This window comes from Lepisosteus oculatus, chromosome 5 (genome assembly GCF_040954835.1).
Source record: "Lepisosteus oculatus isolate fLepOcu1 chromosome 5, fLepOcu1.hap2, whole genome shotgun sequence".
Taxonomy (NCBI): Eukaryota; Metazoa; Chordata; class Actinopteri; order Semionotiformes; family Lepisosteidae; genus Lepisosteus; species Lepisosteus oculatus.
Genome location: NC_090700.1, coordinates 57,637,178 through 57,656,553, shown reverse-complemented (window position 1 = coordinate 57,656,553; position 19,376 = coordinate 57,637,178). Strand labels below are relative to the sequence as shown.

General features: G+C 41.8%; 1 protein-coding gene across 5 annotated transcripts in view; it reads left to right on the top strand.

Annotated features, from left to right (window-relative positions):
* tln2b (talin 2b) overlaps positions 1–19,376 on the top strand; it is a 135,635-nt gene that overhangs the window by 77,163 nt on the left and 39,096 nt on the right. For all 5 annotated transcript variants that reach the window (XM_015343674.2, XM_069190710.1, XM_069190711.1 and 2 more), the window contains exons 11-22: positions 1,392–1,547; positions 2,914–3,015; positions 4,032–4,108; positions 6,228–6,408; positions 6,936–7,049; positions 7,769–7,877; positions 8,872–9,080; positions 10,011–10,109; positions 10,835–11,002; positions 11,536–11,830; positions 12,819–12,985; positions 16,678–16,806. In XM_015343674.2, coding sequence (XP_015199160.1) covers positions 1,392–1,547; positions 2,914–3,015; positions 4,032–4,108; positions 6,228–6,408; positions 6,936–7,049; positions 7,769–7,877; positions 8,872–9,080; positions 10,011–10,109; positions 10,835–11,002; positions 11,536–11,830; positions 12,819–12,985; positions 16,678–16,806 — 1,806 coding nt within the window. The remainder of the gene's footprint in view (positions 1–1,391; positions 1,548–2,913; positions 3,016–4,031; positions 4,109–6,227; positions 6,409–6,935; positions 7,050–7,768; positions 7,878–8,871; positions 9,081–10,010; positions 10,110–10,834; positions 11,003–11,535; positions 11,831–12,818; positions 12,986–16,677; positions 16,807–19,376) is intronic.

Here is a 19,376-nt window from a genome sequence, read left to right as displayed (position 1 = left end):
AAAACATTTTATACAAAAAGAAATCTTTTATTTCTCCTCAGCAGAGAGCTCCGGGATTATTTCTTATTCTGTCAGACAGTTTGTGAACAATGGCTCAGTGAGTAACATGAAAGAATGAGCATTCTTCTTTGTCTACCTTTATTAACAGGAGTCTGGGACTTATTTCGCTGCTGGTCAAAATAATGTCTAACTTGTATTCTAATAAGCACCTTTTAAAAGCAAGGCTCTAATACTACAACCTTCCTTTAATAAACGTGGTAAGCCCACATTCTAAAAGAAAGCAGTTGAATGCTATTGGTCCCCTATCTACTGGCTAGAAAGGAATTACAATTGAAAAAAAAAAGTGGGTTGATATGTTCTGTAGCTATATTACACTGTTCTTGATGTATTTTCATCTTGGTTATCTTTTGTTGAGTAACACTTAGCTTACTGTTTTTTTTTAAGTCAGCTGAAATTTAAAAATAGCCCCATCTACGTTTAGGGAATAAAATACTTTTACAGAATATATTTGTATCTACTCTGAGTTTTTAATCAATGTAGGATGTCATGCATCTCCAGCATTCACATTTAAAAAAAAACTTTTTTTTCATGTTCATGTGATGAAAGCGGTTTGCTTCTTTGACATCTGTCTGTAAGGAGAGCTTTACTTCTGAAGAGCCGAAAGTCTATTTCTTTATCATCTGGTGAAATGTATCTTTCAAACCTGGAAAAAAAACAATAGCCCGAGGCTGTGTAAAGTATTTTGCTTCCTAATTTATGTTAGGATTTATTGCTTTTGGGTGGGTGCCAAATCGGTCTACACAGGGAGCTGAAAGTGGAGTGATTTTTCACGGGGCACAGAGCAGGCAGATACTTTACTGGTTTCTTTCTGCCACCCTGCCAGGATGAGTTCTGCCCCTGGCAGAGTCCCCTTCTTATATCCTGGCTTCACCCCCGCACTGACCAGCAGGGCAGCTGGTGGTAGCTATTTAGTTCAATTTCAGCTCTGACTGAAGTGCAGGAAGAAGGTGGCTTTTTATAGCATGTTAACAACTTACTAAACCTTGCCAGCTTCTTTTGAGGTATAATTGAAATCAAAGTGTAAGAGGATCAAGCCTGCACAGTACTGTGATTATTACAACACTTGAGTGGTAATTATGGGGTAATGCAAATGGTTATAATTCTTAAGGAAAGGTAAACTTCAAAGATTTGCCTTTATAATAGTCTGCCTCCTTCTCTGAAATGGTACGTCCCGCTCTGGGTCCCGAAATCGACGGCCTGTCGCACGCCGAGTGGCCGTCAGAGGGCCATGTGCAGCAGGCCGTTTTGGTGGGGGTGGTTGTTCAGCAGAACGCTCCTCGGAGTTGAGTTATGTGAAAGGTAAAAGGAAAAAAAAATGATGTGCATTTCAGGAAAAAATGAAAAGCAAGAACAAACTGGTCCCCCGTTTGCTGGGCATAACCAAAGACTCGGTGATGCGCGTGGATGAAAAGACCAAGGACGTCGTGCAGGAGTGGCCTTTGACTACTGTGAAGAGGTGGGCTGCCTCACCAAAGAGCTTCACACTGGTAAGCTGCCTCACTTTTCCCTCATGGAAGGAGCCATTTGCCAAATTCCTTCAACCTCACACTCTGCCAGAGGCTCTGCTAAGCCTCTCTTAATTAGCAGTAGCTTGAAATGACAAAACCAACAGGTGGTCGCTGGTTTTGCTGGCCATTTTCCTGTTTTGGAAGCACAACAGAATCTCTTAGGTGGAACCAAACACTGTGAAATGCTGCCTAAATGAGAAAAGAAGAGGTTTAGATTACATTTACTTTAATTACTAGTTTAGTTTGTGGTGGCTGAGAAGGACATTTTAAGTAATTTTTTTAAAGGATTTTTGTTTAATCATTGATGTCTTATGATCAGTAATAAAAAAAATCCTTGCAGAAACATATGCTAGCTCCAGTTACCATAGAGTAATTGTTTTGCAAAGAAAAGAGCTTTGAGGTTCAGAGAGTGCCACTATTACTTTACATCTTATACTTAGAGAAGTTCATTTTGTGTAAGGAATATGGAAACTTAGCTTAACAGAGCCAGAAGAGGCTAAGTGTTCATGAGAGCTGTAAAGGCTATGTAGATGCTAAAGACCAAACAACTAAGTGTCTTGACTTTAGAAGTCATATAAATTGTACAGTTACACAATGAATGTGGCACAGCTTTCAAATTTATATGCTTTCATTTTTTTTTGCTAACTGATTGCATTATAGATGTGCTGCATTTTTTTTTATCTTGACCGAGACACTATGCTATTCTTATAGCATCACAATCTCTCAGGACGTGCCTTTAAATGGAGTGTCTGTTGACCTCCCATTAAAAGGTTTTGATTCAGATCTTCCACGAGTATTGAGTCCAGTTATCAAGGGAGGACACGTGTTGAAATAGGAAGAGGTGTTTTGTTTGTTCTGAGCTTAGGGCTAGCACAGAGCGGCATTATGAGCATTAATGTAGCATAAAGGATTCAAATTCCCCTGATTACACTTTATTTGACATCTGTGGAAAAGCTCAAATCATGGCATTAACTCCTACTGGGATCCATGAAATTCTGCCTTTTTGTTTCTACAAAAAGAACGAAGTTAAATCACTGAGATCTTTTACACTTTTGAGATAATTTTATGATCTGTCTTTCGGAAAGAATACATGACCCAAACCCTGTGCATGTCTGTATAGCTCAGCCTAATTACCAGCAGCCATTTCAGTAGCCATCAGAAGGGAGCATAATTTGTTTGGAATCCAAGCACAACATTTAAGAAAGTATTACATCATTAAACCATTTTAAACTAATCTTTCAATCCATGTGTTCAGACAGATGGAAGATTCCAGTGGATGTTATGTGAGTGGTTGTTGGACAGTGACATTTTCTTAAGTGGTAAAAAAAACTCTTTAATTCTCTAGGATTTTGGGGAGTATCAGGAGAGTTACTACTCTGTCCAGACCACTGAAGGTGAACAGATCTCACAACTCATTGCTGGATACATTGACATCATCCTTAAAAAGGCAAGTAAGATGAATGTTGAGTTTGGTGTATTTTTGCACTGGGATCAGCTAATATTGCCACCCACGATGTATGAGGCCATAAGAGCATTTTGAGTTTAGGTAGTTGGAAAACAATGCAAAATAGTTATGAAGTACACAGGGTCTCCAATATACAGCAAAGTTGGGGACCGGAAAGTCATAACCCATAATGAAATAACATACTGTATACTGTACATATACAATATATGTAAATGTAGGAAAATATCCACATTAAGGACAGTAAGAACGTAAACTTAGCCCATGCTCCTTAAATTAATTGATGTTTTCTCCATAACAATCAGTTAAATAGTGGGATGGGGGACCATTAGGTTTCACTTGTAGCTACATACTGTAAATACAGCATAGTTCATTTTTTTCATAGTACTCAGAACATTTTTCACTAATTTTTCTTACTTGTAACAAATTTAAGCTGCAATTTAAAGTAACTAAATACTTTTTAAATATAATTTACCTTTAGACCTGGCCTAGGTGTGATTGATTTATGTTGTCAAGGGAATGGGAGGAAACTGTGTTGCACTGATGCCAAGATAAAATACGATAAATGTCAACGTCACTTACAGTACATTCACCACCAGATGTGCAAAAGCAGAGAAACAACTTATCTTAAACAGAAGTCATGAAGTTGAAAATGATGCACTGAGGTGTGGTGAATTTTTGTTGTGTCCCTAATATCTCAGCGACATTTGTGTGAGAAATGTATGTAATGATGGGGTGACTAATAAAAAGAGATTTTGGTACGGTGGGTGCAATTGAAAACAGAAGCTTAATACATACAGATTATCCATTACAGTGCTTAAGGAGATGCTTTTAAAAGAATTAAAGAATATTAGCCAATCAAACAGTGTTACTCACACAGGTGACACAGGTCATTCAGAAGCAAGTGGGCAGACCTGCCTGGGTCTCTGAGGGACACTTCAGGCTTGATTTGAAGGGCTGTACTGTTCTTGACGCTGCATCATCTGCTCCTTTTCCTGCAGAAGCAAAGCAAAGACCGATTTGGGTTGGAAGGAGATGAAGAATCCACCATGCTGGAAGAATCAGTCTCCCCAAAGAAGTGAGAATATAGTTTCTTTATTATTTTAGATGTTGGTAAGCTATTGCTGTTACAAATTCCTTACATGTTTATAGCGCTTTTCTGGACACTCCACTCAAAGCGCTTTACAGGTAATGGGGATCCCCTCCACCACCACCAGTGTGCAGCCCCACCTGGATGATGCGACGGCAGCCATAGTGCACCAGAACGCTCCCCACACACCAGCTCTCAGTGGGGAGGAGAGCAGAGAGATGAAACCAATTCATAGATCGGGATTATTAGGAAGCCATGATTGGTAAAGGCTTATGGGAAATTTGGCCAGGACGCCGGGGTAACACCCCTATTCATTTGTTCTGTTCCTTTTAATGCAAATACACCAGTCTCTCTGTGTGCTGTTAAAGGGGTTCCTGTTTGGTAAGGAAAGAAATTGCATACATCACCTTTATATGGTGGCCTTTAAGTGGTTAAGATGTTGGAAGATATGAAAAATTGTGCACAGATGGTAGAAAACAGTTCACCTTGGAAATGGCTTTAAATGATTTAAAGTTTACATCGAACTCTAACTGCTGCCAAAATGAATTTGGCCTGTTCATTCATCAGAACACATGCAGCCACCATAAAATACTGAGGATTTAGACATTGTTGTGCAAGATGGAGATGAGTGGCTGGCTGGCTTTGGTTATGTGTACCATTTCTTCAATCAGTAAATACATTTATTATAGTCTGCCAGGCTGCAGAGAACTTCCTAGTTTATTTTTTTAGCTGTCTCCCAGTGCTGTTAAATGTATGGATAGTGATTGTGCATAGAATACAAGACATTACAGTTGAGTAGAAAAGACCTCTGGTTGCAGTTCTTTTTTCAACCTATGTTAACTGTATTCTATGTTCAATGTAACCCAGCATGAAGAGGGTCCAATTGTTTTTTGTTTGCTTGTGGAAATTAAACAGAGGAAGTACATTTCTCCAGGAACGTTTAATTTTACATCCTCTTTTGTGCTTAAGAACCAATTAACTGATCTGGAAGAAAGAATCATTAAATAAATAAAGGAAGCTGTGTTGCAGAGCAACCTGTCTCCATCTTGCTGTTCGAACATTAGGTTCTGCTTCTCTGTAATCTGTCAAGTCTTGTGCCTAGGTCAATACAGGAGTTTCCTTTAAAAAACAACTCCATGCACAGACTCAGACATAGTCATTATGCCTTGGATGCTAGTATTTTTTCTCTGGAAATGAGGAATTTGGTGGTCATTTTCTCAAGCGGTCACCGGTCAGTGCTCTTTCTGGGCTAGTCTGCTCTCTGGTGGGTTCTACACTGCCGTTCAATTAAGCGATGTCTAAGAGTAGGAAGTTGTTTGAAGGCAACAGATGACACTCTGCCACCACTTTGATTAATATTAGATATCATAGCTGTTTGGTGTATAAAATGTGGTTGTCTTGGCACTCAAGCCCAATCTGCTTTATCTTCTGGGTTTTATTTTGACATGTTTTTTCTACATGCAACAGTCTAATATTCAAGAACTTCTTGGATTTTTTCACAACCACCAGACATGCAAGAGTAATTCTTTTGGCTGCCCAGACTCCTGTGTTGTTTATTTAAACAATAAATAAACTTGTCTTCGGTTAGTAATTTTACTTACTTTAATATATCAATGCTGGAAATTCTCCTGATTTCTGGTTTCTACAACATAAACCTTAGATTTAGAAGATTCATATACCCTGTTGTCCGTTTGGCATCATTTGCTTAATACGCACAAAAAATTGTAGTTGCATTGTTAAATCTATAACATTGCAAGTTTTTTTACAATCAGTTGAATCTCAATATACGTCAAACAGCTTCAGTTTTTTCCAACTTCCTTTCTAAATTTTCACCCGAATGTTATTTGCATTGCGGTTAGATAAGGTCTGGATTCTTTTCTTCATGTTGTTTGAAACTGATTTTACATTAAACTGTACTACCAAATGTAGTACGTTTCCAAAAGAGAGAATTCCTTTCCAATGCAAAACTTAAAATATTGTGTGAAATTGCCTTGTTGGTTAGGGTGACTTAAATTCAGTATGTGGAGTGTAGACTTTCTAGGTAAAGTGAACTGGAAGATGGGTGCAGCTGGTCTTCTTAAAGCAGTCCTCCTCTTGTCTGCTACAGGTCCACGATTCTGCAGCAGCAGTTTAACCGCGTGGGTCGGGTGGAGCATGGCTGTGTGGCACTGCCAGCTGTTATGCGTTCGGGATCGAGTGGACCGGAAAGCTTTAACATGGGCAGCATGCCCTCTGCACAGCAACAGATCATGACTGGCCAAATGCACAGAGGGCACATGCCCCCACTGGTAAGAATTAACCTGGGACCAATGTCGCAACTTCTTACTTAATCAGTATTAGCACAACTATTGATTCAGGTCCTGAATAACTGCTGCATTGTTACAGTGTTGTTAATATAAGTACTGGGTTTTCCTTTTGAATAGAGACAATTCATGCTGTTCCATACAGTAGCCTTTCGGGACTTATCTGCAAGGTACAGTTTAACAGCTAGCGTGCTGGGGGGGGGGGGAAATACATTTTTATTAGTAACAAGTTACAAAAGATTCTTTAGGAAGTATGCTCTTCCAAAGAAAGGTTTCTCCAAGCTCATGAAGGTTGCAACAGTTCAATTCCATGGTGCACCCATGGGATCACTCTTGTTTCCTCTGCAAATTGCAATACCCCATTAATGTAATACTTTCTAGAAAGTGTAAATTGAATTCTACCACTCTGTCAAACTGTCCACTGTTTTTTGTTCTTAGGAGAATCATTTGTGATTTACTGTTAAAGTTAATGCTTCTCCTAAAATATAATTCTTTATGTCTATCTAAATCAGAGCTCGGCACAGCAAGCTCTAATGGGGACCATTAACACCAGTATGCAAGCGGTCCAGCAGGCCCAGGCTGACCTCAGTGAAGTGGATAACCTTCCACCTTTGGGACAAGACATGGTGAGCTCACAAAAAGTTGTGTATAATACGGCTGTCTGCATCCATGTATTTTCAAAACAGACTTACACGTCAAAAGGAAACCTTCTCTGGACCAGAAGATTAAATTCTTCAGGTTTGTCTTTTATTCAATGTTAGAGACTGGTAAGCAGCTTAATAAACACGCTGCTTGCCAACATGTGAAGCTACAAAACCTGATGGATGATGCAGTAGCAGAACTGTGGGTTTGCTGCCCTTCTGCTGTTTTCCAAACCTCTCCAGCTTCACATGTGTTTGGTTTTGTACCAGCCTCTTCTCAATGTTCCTGAGTGCATTGATAAAAACATACAATATTTGAGACACTTTTGTTCTGTTTAATAGGAATAGGTGCTAAGAAATAACACACATTTTAGAAGAGCCAAAGCAAAAACAGTTACAGGTATCATGTGACCAGCTCATTAATATAAGACTTAATATCATTTGTAACTATGATGAGATTTCATTTAAAGGATACATGGAGCTGTGGGGGAATTGTCAAAAGTAATGCTTCAGCTATCTTTTATTGTGGTGGGAAATTGCCTCCAACAAAACAGGCTTCAAGGTCTTTTAATGCCAAAGCCCTGATAGTTGGAGGAATAAAAGGAACCCCGCCACCTTAGCAACGTGAGATGCCCGTGACATCCCGTCTGAGGTATTCTTTTTTCAGACCTCATTTATGACGCATCTCCCTTCTGCATTTCCAGGCGTCGAGGGTTTGGATTCAGAACAAAGTGGATGAGTCAAAACACGAGATTCACTCCCAGGTTGACGCAATCACAGCGGGGACTGCCTCCGTAGTCAACCTTACAGCCGGTGAGCCTTACTCGCTGACGAAAGTGCCCTCAGCGCTAGGTCACAGCGGTTTAAAGGTGACATGTTCAGACGTAGTGGGCTTTACTGCTGTTTGATAAATGAATTGGTTTAAATACCTAACTAGGTCTTTCTTATATGCTGTAAATCACAGGATGCCTTTACAGTACCAGGTTGTTCTCTCTGCCTTATTTTTAGTGGCTTGTAAGATTAATGTGGCCATAAGTCGTCACTTACGCCTTCGAAGCTGGTCATCAAGCATAGTGGAAGATCATTTTGTATGATTTAAAGACAGGCAGAGTTTCAAAGATATGCACTTACATGCATTCATTCTAATTTTAGGAACTAACCTATAAAATGCGTTAAAGTGTATAAGGCTTGACTAAAGTAAGAATGTCTGTTATATTACACAGCATTCAGTAAGATACAAAAAAACATTCTTTCATTAGATGATGTTTGAATCCTATGACCAGCCATCCTTAGGCAGTGTGAGTTTTAGAAGTCTCTTTGTCAGTTTCAGACTGTGGGTTCTGCTTTGCTCAAGTCTATCTTAAACTTTTGTTGCATCGTCTGTGCCTTTGTTACAATTTTTGTTCAGTTATGTTTTGAAAATACATTTGCTCAAATTTTTTAAAAAAAGTGCGAATGAAGATAACATTTCCACGCAGAGGCTATCCCTGGAGTGAGCAAAGTTGTAATCGCCAATGGCCTGTCAACTCAAGGCACCTAGCCAATCGGTCGTCTTCCATCTGCCTGACCAAACAGAGAGCACTGTTATCCTTTGCTTGCAGCTGGGTGTATAACTAACCTCATTTTATGATGAATAATCATGACGGAGATGTTGTCCTTATGGTCACGAGCGATCATGAGGAGTCTTTGTCTCTGCACCTCTCTGTCTCCTCCAATTGCTTTGACACCTTGGTTGCTGCAGGGCTCAGGGCCTGATGATGCCCTGGGAAGTGTAGGAAGGGTTAATGTGGGGCTTCTCCTGCCACAGGCGACCCCGCTGACACGGACTACACAGCTGTCGGCTGTGCCATCACCACCATCTCCTCCAACCTGACGGAGATGTCCAAAGGCGTGAAGCTGCTGGCCGCTCTGATGGAGGACGAAGTGGGCAGCGGGCAGGACCTGATGCGCGCTGCCCGCACTCTGGCTGGGGCCGTGTCTGACCTGCTCAAAGCTGTGGAACCAGCTTCAGGAGAGGTAAGAGAGGGGTCCTTCCCCTGCTCCTCTGGCATGAGGGCGCCACCCCCTGCCGTGACCTCCAGTTCAACAGAGCACTGACATTGGAGCAAGATATCAGTTGAGAAGTTCTCATGTTCATGTCCCATCTAGCTCTTTTCATGGTTAATATATTCATGGGTCTCATCCAGCCTTTTCGTTAGAGACACCAGGGTATCTGCTTTAACAGTAACTGGGTAGCTTGTCCCATACTACTTTCATTCTGAAGAAGTCTTCTCTGTTGACTTTGTCAATACCTTGTATGAACACAAAAATGTTTGCAGAAAGTAACATCCAAAATCCAGAACCAAAGAAAAACTGAGACAATTTACTTATGGTTCTCCCCCATGCAAACGTGTTTCTGTTGCAAACACACTTGTATTAAGTCACTGTTTGCCTTTAATTACGGTTTCTTAGGTATTTTTGGTAAGTGTTTTTTGTACAATATGAAACAAAGAAGCTTTGTAAAAACAGGGCTTCATTAGACATTCAACCACATTTAGCATGCACAACGAATTTCAAATACACTTCCACAGGGGTCTCATACTTGAATTAAATATCTTTCTAAGCTGTAAAGAAATGTGTATATATAACTTATTCAGACATGTAAATCTTGAGCAAATGGGAGGATGTAACTTGGGTTTTTACTCCTGGTCAAATTAATTTTCCTTGTGGTTGCTTAATTGTTTCCTTTAGTGTATAAAATATGTATATAAATATATGTATACATCTTTGTTTTGGGGCTGGTGTGTATTGTATGTAAAAGTTCAAAGTGAAGTGGATCAGGCTGGGTGCAGTCTTGGTACTTTGAGGGAATCAGTTGAAGAATCCTTTATGCGGCTGTATGTAAATTGCTTTCTCGGCGTCGGCCCTGCAGAGACCTGGCTGTGTAACCTTGCTCTTCTCCTCCAGCCTCGACAGACCGTGCTGACTGCTGCTGGCAGCATCGGGCAGGCCAGCGGGGACCTGCTCCGCCACATCGGCGAGAGCGAAACGGACGAGAGGTTCCAGGTAAGAGGACGTGACTTCAGGGTGGGCCAGCTATGAATTCTTCAGATACAGCCATTTGTGCTGTGTTTAAATCCTGGGCTCCTTCGTTCGTAATTATCAGCTCTTCATAGACAAAGGTCATCTGTTTTTTCCCCAACTTAGTCAATATGCAGTAGCTTCCCCAGTTTCATTAGTTTGCACCTGGTTTTTGCTTAACTGACTCAATACACATCTGCACTATGTGCTTTTTGCTGTTCTTTTCTCACTACAACAAGAACAATAAATATGTAGTTATTATTTATGATGTTTGTAGTGTACTGTCTACATTGTGTGGTGTTGTCTGTTGTACCGTGCAAGTCCCAAGAGATCAGCACGATTAAGAATTCCCATGTATGTGCGAGGCTCTTCTCTGTGCACCTGCTGGAGTTCAGCAGTAGGGAACTGGCCGGTCGAGCTCAACCTCAGTATTCTCCTGTCATCACACAGCCCAGGAAGTGTTAAGATAACTTCCTGCTGGTTTTATATGTAGTCCCCTGGCAGTACCATTGATCCCTTCCAGCATCACTATCAACTATATGCTTCTTTAGCAGAGTATTTTCTTTTCTTAGTGCCCTTTACCTGATGTGCTTTGTGCCGATCCTTGTTGTACACGCCATGCTGTTTGGAGGCGTTTCAGAATCGATTTGCGTGTGCTCCGGATGCAGCCCGTCGGGCGGTTTTTCATGTTTGGTCTGGGTGTCGTGCAGGACGTGCTGATGAACTTGGCCAAAGCTGTGGCAAACGCCGCGGCCATGCTCGTCCTGAAGGCCAAGAACGTGGCGCAGGTGGCGGAGGACACCGTCCTGCAGAACCGGGTCATTGCTGCGGCCACGCAGTGCGCCCTCTCCACGTCGCAGCTCGTCGCCTGTGCCAAGGTAGCATCTCCACCGCGTGCCTGCTCCTGCAGGGATGACTTGTAACGTCTGTAAGATGTACTGTATAATTATAATCAACTCCTAACAATTGTTGCAATGATAACCTATCATTGCAACAAGCTATCATCAAATGTTTCAATTGGTAATTATAGATATACTGTGTTATACTGTATGTGATACATTATATATAATAATTTTTATCAATTGCAACAATTGTTAACAATTGCCCGTTGCAGTGGTATGAAGACTCAATCAAACATGCTATTGAAAAAACTACATTAGGTGGCGGTGATTCATAATTGCATTTAACCCCAATTATACATACTGTATGAGATAAAGCAGAAGGTGCCCTCTTGATAGTGTGTTTAATTTACTGCTATCCATTGAGGGTAGTGTGATGTTGAGTTGTGAATAAGTCTGGGAATCAAGTAAGTCTGTTTTTATTTTTCCCCTCTTGTTTGTATGTGGAGCTCTGTGCCCATCTTATTTGTGTCTGCGCCTCACTGCCCTGCTGCCTCTTGCTCTTCCCGCAGGTGGTGAGCCCCACTATCAGCTCCCCAGTGTGCCAGGAGCAGCTGATCGAGGCCGGGAAGCTGGTGGACCGCTCTGTGGAGGGGTGCGTCAAGGCCTGCCAGTCCGCCACCGAGGACGGGGAGCTGCTGCAGCAGGTGAGCGCAGCAGCCAGCGTGGTCAGCCAGGCCCTCAGTGACCTGCTGCAGCACGTCCGCCACTACGCCAGCCGCGGGGAGCCGATCGGGCGCTACGACCAGGCCACGGACACCATCATGACCGTGACGGAGAGCATCTTCAGCTCCATGGGGGACGCTGGTGAGTACCGAGAGAGTCTCCTTCACCGGGCAGCGAGTGTATAATGTGTGAATTGGGATGCTGTGACTTTTTGCATTTACCCAGCTCTTATCAGAAAGTCACCTGTTCCTGGTAAGGGTTGCAGCACCCCAGAGCCAATCCCAGAACTACAGGGAACCAAAACTGGGCCGTGCCCTGGGTGACGCAGAGACTTATTGAGCTACACGCACAGGGAACATTTCAAGACACCCGTTATCTCTTTGTGAGGTGGGAACAGGACCCAAATTCTGTGTGGCAGGGGAACTAACCACTTGCCACCCTTGACTCCTTTCATTTCTGGGAATGGGGTGAGTGTCTGTGTTAGTGTTGCTAGATGTAATGCAGAAGGCCATTGGCTCAGGTATGTAAAAATGTGCCTTGGGTCAAGTTGATGTGTTTAGCAGGAATTGCGGATTCCTTATAGACCATCAACCCTTCCTTCATGCGATTCTTCTGTACAATACCACAGACTGGGATAGCTTGAGCTTGAGGGTTCACAGGAGGGTATAGGTGAAATAAATTTCAGGGTTTACAACTTGCCTGTGATAAGTCATAAAATAAGCTCTGAATTCAATATTGAAAACTGTGTGTTATTAGGTTTTAGGAAAAAGGTTCATAAGAAGAAAGTGGGCCACTTTCCAATTCAAAGTCTTGGCCCTTGCTTAGATTGAGATAAACTGAGTTTTGGCAGGTTTACTTGCTTGATGCACTTGTCTAAAACAAAACATCAGAGAAACTCTTTTCTTTATTCCAGCCCGCTCTCGGTTGTTGGCACATGACTCTGGAACACCGTGCCAGATCCCTGAATTTTGATGCCAAACAAATAGGTTTTGAAAGGGGTAATGCTGTCCCTTCATTAAGAATATAAGGAATGATTTGGATACATCTTTATTTCTGTCTCGTCTTGTTTATAACAGATGTTGAACGTTTTGTGCCTGATTTATTCCGTTGTTTGTCTTGTGGTTTGCAGGGGAAATGGTCCGTCAGGCAAGAGTCTTGGCCCAGGCCACCTCGGATTTAGTGAACGCTATGAGGTCGGACGCTGAGGCCGAAATAGATGTGGACAACTCCAAGAAGCTTCTTGCTGCAGCTAAGCTCCTGGCTGATGCTACAGCCCGAATGGTTGAGGCTGCAAAGGTAATGAGATGGAGAGAGACTCATCCTTGTTTAATGGTTTTTGCTTTTCCAGTTGAAATAGTGAAGTTGACCAACTTCCTCCCAGAACCTTACTGGTTCAAGCCCAAGCTGTCACCGAGTTGCCCTTAAATTTACTCCTTGTGCCCTGTCCACCAAGATGTAAAGGTGCCACCCTGTAGTGACTGCAGCAGTAGCTGTTGTTCTTTCTTCAGCCTCTCTAAGTTCACTGGCTAACAGTATGAGCATAGTGATAGTGTGCCAAATAACTCTTAGAATTATTAATTGTAGAAGGCTCATTCCTAAATCCCCTTAGTAAATCCTGCTGGAAAAACTTTCAGAATGATGCAGAAATAATATATTAACTGCAGGAAAAATGGTCAAAATAATGGGCAAGAATACACTAAAGAGCACATCTTGATCCACATTGTCTGCACACTCCATTTGCATTTAAGTTTTCATAATATATTACTTCCAACTATTACAGATTCATGAATCTGTAATAATTTTCTAAAAATCTTGAGATTGAAGTTTAGAATTAATATGAATTCCATGCATTGGGGTGGTGTTAAAAGAGGTAAGGCGTGTAAGTTGATGAATCACCTTGCCAATCTGTCTTCCCTCCCAGCTTCATCTGAAATTAATTTGGGGTTCTGTTGACAGTCTCGTTTTATAATCCCAGATTAATGTACTTTCTGCATAGCAATTCTGGATTTATAATTCTTGAGGTAAGTGTTTCCATATACTTGCCGAGCCGAATGTACCTGTTTTGTTTAGAAAACACCCTTCTCAAAAACGTATGCTTGCGACCTTTCTTTTTAAGACCGCTTCCCAGAATTCTCTGGCAAGAGCAGGTTGTTTTCTCTAAATACAAGGTGACCTATTCAGTGTAGGCAAGAGTGAAAACAGCTCCTGACATCCCCTGAGAAGCCTGTGCCTTTGGGGAGAAAAAAAGACAGAGACATAAATGTGTTTCACTCATTCCTCCCTTGCTCAGCTTGTTTGAAGCTTGTGATGAACGATCTTTCTGTCAAGCTTTCAAATTTGAATCTGCTCAAAGACTGCCGGTTATCCAATCTAGGAGTTTCAAACTTGCTTCCTGAAAGGCCATGTGACATCTGATTTTTGTTTGACCCAAGCTCTCAGTTGCATAATGGGTCTAATTATTGAACTGCGTGCAACACCTGTTCTTCTATCCAGACTTTGAGGTGTTTTATAGATATCTGTAGCTTTAATGAAGTGAATGCTGTGTTTAAGCAGTTGTAAAAAAACCATTAAAAAATCTTACAAAATTAAAGACTAAAAAAGGACATGCAGTAGTTTAATTGACTACTCTGTTTGGAACAAAATCCAGAAGACCTTAGGTCCTCAAGAAATTGTTCCAGGTGACTTTGTATGCCACAGCCTCTGCAAAAGACTTAACACATGAATTGCATTTTAATCCAAAGTGATTGCAAAATGGCATGATAGAACTAAAAGAGGCTTTTTCAGAAAGAGGCACCCTTTTCACTTTGAAAATAATAGGAAGCATATGGGCTCAATATGTTGGAATTCTTCAGAGTTCTGTCAGTGTGATCTTTCAGCGATCGGCATCTTCTTTAAAACTAAAATGATTCGAACTGATTTTTTTGTTCATGTTATAAAACGCATAGAACAGCTGTTACGTAAATTTCATATCATCCCTTTGTCTTATGGAGACTTCTTGTCAGTGAAAAACTGCCTCCCATGCGGTTACCCATTCTAATTCAGTAAGGTGCAGTGCTTTTCGCTGTGTGTAAGTTTAATGATAAACCTGGTTTCTTTTCCAAATGTAACACTTTGCTTTGTGTAAAAGTGTTTGAAGGGATCAACTCGCTTGATTTCCGGTTCAAGTCCCCCTTTGGAAATGTGAAATAACATCACAAATTACTCTTTATCACCTTTCAATATCCTGGGCATTACTAGGATATTATTAATGTGAAATACCAAGGCAAATGAAAAGATAGCTGATCACTTGTCGCTAATGCTTTTGATCTGTGGCACATTAGTCACATCATCACTGGCTTTATTAAGGGATATGAGAATACAGTGCTGATTGTTTCCTTGGTAACCATAAAAAAACTGACTCTTTAATGCCTCTTTGCTTTTTTATAGTATACAGTTGAGAATTAAATATATTTTCTTAGTTGTGCTGAGGGAAGATACATTGTACTTGTCTTTGCTCCAAATATGGAGGAAAGAAAATGAGGAGGTGGTGAAATCTGGGTTAAATGTATAGTACAATTAAGTGTTTTTAAGAAAATGCTGCAAATTCCTAGATGGTAAACTAATTGAAATGAGAAAATGATTTCTGTGATTTATGTTCATGGGTCTGGTTCCATGATACTGCGTTATTACGTTTAAGCTCAAAATTGACATTTCACCTCCACCTCGTGTTTATTCCACTGTTCCAAAAGCTGTTTTGTAAGAGCACAGTTTCCGGCTTGAGAAATGCGGCAGGAAATTGGCAAAAGCCAGGAATGAAAACCTCTCTGTCATGTCTTAGCACATTGTTCCCATTGTGCCATGAAAGAACATACAGTAACAGGCTGACATGGAGTCTTCTGCTCGTTCTGTTTAAGGAAGGTAAAGGAGTGACAAAGGGAAAAGGTGCATTATTGCATGTTGCTTTTAGTCAGGCAGTTGTCTAAACGCATGAAATATGGAAATAAGTTTCTTTTGTGATGGTTTTTCATCTCTTGCTTTGGGTAAACTGACCCATTGTGATGCCTATCTTTAGGATTGCTCCAAAAAGTCTCCCATTCGGTCTACAGTCCATGCATTGTAAAGAAGGTTGTTCAGTCTCTGGGCTGTGTTTTGTTTGTGGGAAGATATTTATCCTGATGATGGGAGATTTATGCAGTGAAGAAATATGAGTGAAATGCTATGCTGATGGAAGTTGGTTTAAAAGTCACCGCAGCCCATAGCAGTTCTTATAAGAACCTTGTGAATTGTAGATATTTAGAATTTATGCCTTTGCAGTTCTACAGTTTTATCGGACATGTTTCACAGTGATTGCTTGTGCCTTCAATTTTGCTGGAGATGCTGCTTAGCAAATGCACGATATCATTTGATATAATGCTTTGCTGTTAATGTATGCAAAAGGGTAAGTCAGAAGAATATTAAATACTCATTAATATTCATTAGTGGTATGCATCACCTGGAAGCTTTATAGACACTAAATCACATTTTGTGTTTGTTTGCTTTAGCTGGTAAGATCTGGGTGGCATTAACAGTGCTTTTCCAGGCTGCCTCTTAATTAACTAAATTGCACCAAGCTTAACCCTAAATCCATATAAGAATAGCAATGCAATATACAGTAGAGCCCTGCTAATGGTATTAGTTTTCATTTCTGAATCATTTGTGAGGCACATTCATTAAGGCCACAGTCAGGCACATTTGTAAGTGACATTCAAAAAGAACAAGGATAAGTTTGGTTTGGCTCAGTGTTACAAATCAGTGGAGGTTTCAGCATGACAATTATCTGAAGTTGTCCAAGGATAAACTATTGTCTCACGGAGACTGCTTTCAATACCAACACAGCTCCTGCTGGGACAGGAACATCTGGCCTGAGTAACACAGACAGGAGGACAAAAATAAAATATCGGCACCCAGTGTCGCTATGAAACAAGCCCCCCGTGCCAGCAGGCATTGAACAGGATGTCCGTGTCCCTCAGGGGGCCGCTGCCAACCCCGAGAACGAGGACCAGCAGCAGAGGCTGAGGGAGGCGGCAGAGGGGCTGAGGGTGGCCACCAACGCCGCCGCCCAGAACGCCATCAAGAAGAAGCTCATCAACAGGCTGGAGGTAAGCAGCAGCTGGGCTGTGTGGCGGCAGGGCCGGCCTGCTGGTGAGGCCTCTGATGCTGGACTGTTGGTGGGCGCTGGAGCGAGCTAGTTGGCCCAGTGGCTGCAGGCGGCCGGCGTTTTCAACCGGCTGCCTTCAGGCCTCGAGCTGCGTAAAGGAAAATCACATTTGAGAAAATAAAAGCTGAAATATGTTCTGTATGCGCGGGTTTTGTGGAGTTCTTGATGTGTCGCGCTGCACGTTCGGTGGGTGCCCTGGAGACGGAGGCCGCGCTCACAGACTGGTCACATGGGAGTCGCGTGTCGCGTGAGTTAGGGTCTTCAAGTCTCACAGGCATAGAACAGAAAAAACAGATCATCTGAGAGCCGTCGGGCTGGAGATCTGCGTTTTACCATCCTCAGTTCTTGCCAGGACAAATTGACTGTACACTTACAGGCCAACTCGCATTAAATAAGTTTTGTTTATAAGCAAGACTGCTCTGGGTATGTTCACAGCTTATGAGGAGTACCATTTGTCATTAAATCAGTAATGACATTTTTTTACCACCAAATATACTTAAAAGTACGTTTTATACAGCATACATTGTTTTAATTTACAGTTACAGAGAAGCACATAAAGAGAGCACCAGTCAGTCAGAGCTTGTGGAGATGAATCACCATCTGCTTTCACTCCTCCAGACTGGCTGCAGTGGGAGACTAATGGGGGGGAGCTACATCAGGTGGTGGCTCATCCCAGGGGGCTTCAGACTCTATTTTGATTAAGCAAGATGCCTATACCTATTGCTCAGCATCCTCATCGCGCCACACTCTTCGCCAGAGCTGGTGTACCTCTCTCTATTGCATTTTGCTTTTAGTACATATATTAGCTGGATGTCCACGTCATAGACGTTTTGCTTTTATCAAGGTGTGCTGGGAGTGATTAAAATAAAGGCCAGGACAAAGAGCACCATTACGAAGTAGAGGGAAATAGCTGAAACAATTTCTCTATGTCTGTATTTCTGTTTCAGTCAGAATTGACCTCAGCCCTTTGATTCCTAGCAGTCGTGCACAGTTGTGGGAAGGTCAAGCATTGGGCTGTTGTCAGTGTGAAGGAATGAGTCTGCTGTTGACTTCCGCTTTGCATTTTTTCATATTCCATTCCAGTTCTAGGGCTGCGTATTGATGAACACTAATTTCACAGCTGGAGGAATGGAAAAATATCTGGGAGCAGAGGGTTGTAATTTAGTACTCACTTATCTAAAACTAAGGCTGAGTTGTTTTTATATTGCTTATAGGACATCTTTTATAGGACTTATTTTCTCAAATGCAAGATTTTCCCCATTTTTGCTGCTCCCATCAAATTTTCCTGCTCTTTGACACTGAAATGTCTCTCTGTTCCTCAACTATTCTCTCTCTCTAGATCACAAAAGAAGGCGCAATAATCTTTATTTGATCCACCTGCTATTTTTCCCCCACTTCTGTTAATTTTCTCTTCTGTGGAAGTCAATGTTTTTGGTAGTCAAATGTTTGCGTTGTCTTAAAATGTTTGAGGCCATTCTGTTCTGCACTTTGGAAGGACAGCATCTGAGCTTTCTTTTTAGTATCGCAGGACAAAGCTATTTCTGTTCTTGAAACTTTTTTTTCATCCACCCACAGATGGTGGAATTCTTTTTTGTTTCTCATGAATCTATGAAAGAATGCAGTTTGCGGCTTACCAATATCAGCAGCGTTTCATATTGTGCGCAGTACTTAACATGTAAAGAGTTTTTTTTAAGCATGACTGATTTTTGCCCTGTTGTGTATTGTTCCTTCCAGCCTGCATGAGATTAAAAAAGATGAAAGAACATTAGTGATCTTCCCGTCTTTTCCTTTCCTGGCTCCCTTTACACATTGCTAACTTCGTCCAATAGTGTAGCCTAGCCTGTACAATCTCTACCTGCCATATCAGGCAACTCTGAAAGAGGCGCTAATGTGAGCGTTGGGGTGTGTCAGTTCCCTATCCTGGTTGCTGCTGGAAGAGGTGTTAGTGGGGCCAGCAGGGGGCGCTCACCCTGCGGTCCATGTGGGTCCTAATGCCCCAGTATAGTGACGGGGACACTAAACTGTAAACAGGCGCCGTTCTTCGGATGAGATGTAAAAACCGAGGTCCTGACTCTCTGGGGTCATTAAAAATCCCAGGGTGTTTCTTGAAAAGAGTAGGGGTGTAACCCTGGTGTCCTGGCCAAATTTCCCATTGGCCCTTACCTAATAATCCACCTCTGAATTGGCTTTATTACTCTGCTCTCCTCCCCACTGGTAGCTGATGTGTGGGGAGTGTTCTGGCGCACTATGGCTGCTGTCGCATCATCCAGGTGGGGCTGCACACTGGTGGTGGTAGAGGGGAGTCCCCATCACCTGTAAAGCGCTTTGAGTGGAATGTCCAGAAATGTGCTATATAAGTGTAAGCAATTATTATTATCCTCACTGTGGAAATACAGGTGTCAAGATGGATCCCCTGATGTGTTAAAAGTATTTTTTAAAGGAGTACTGGGTTTTAAAGGCTTACACTGTATCATTTTGTAAACATAAAACCTCTTGCAGCCTATGAATTAA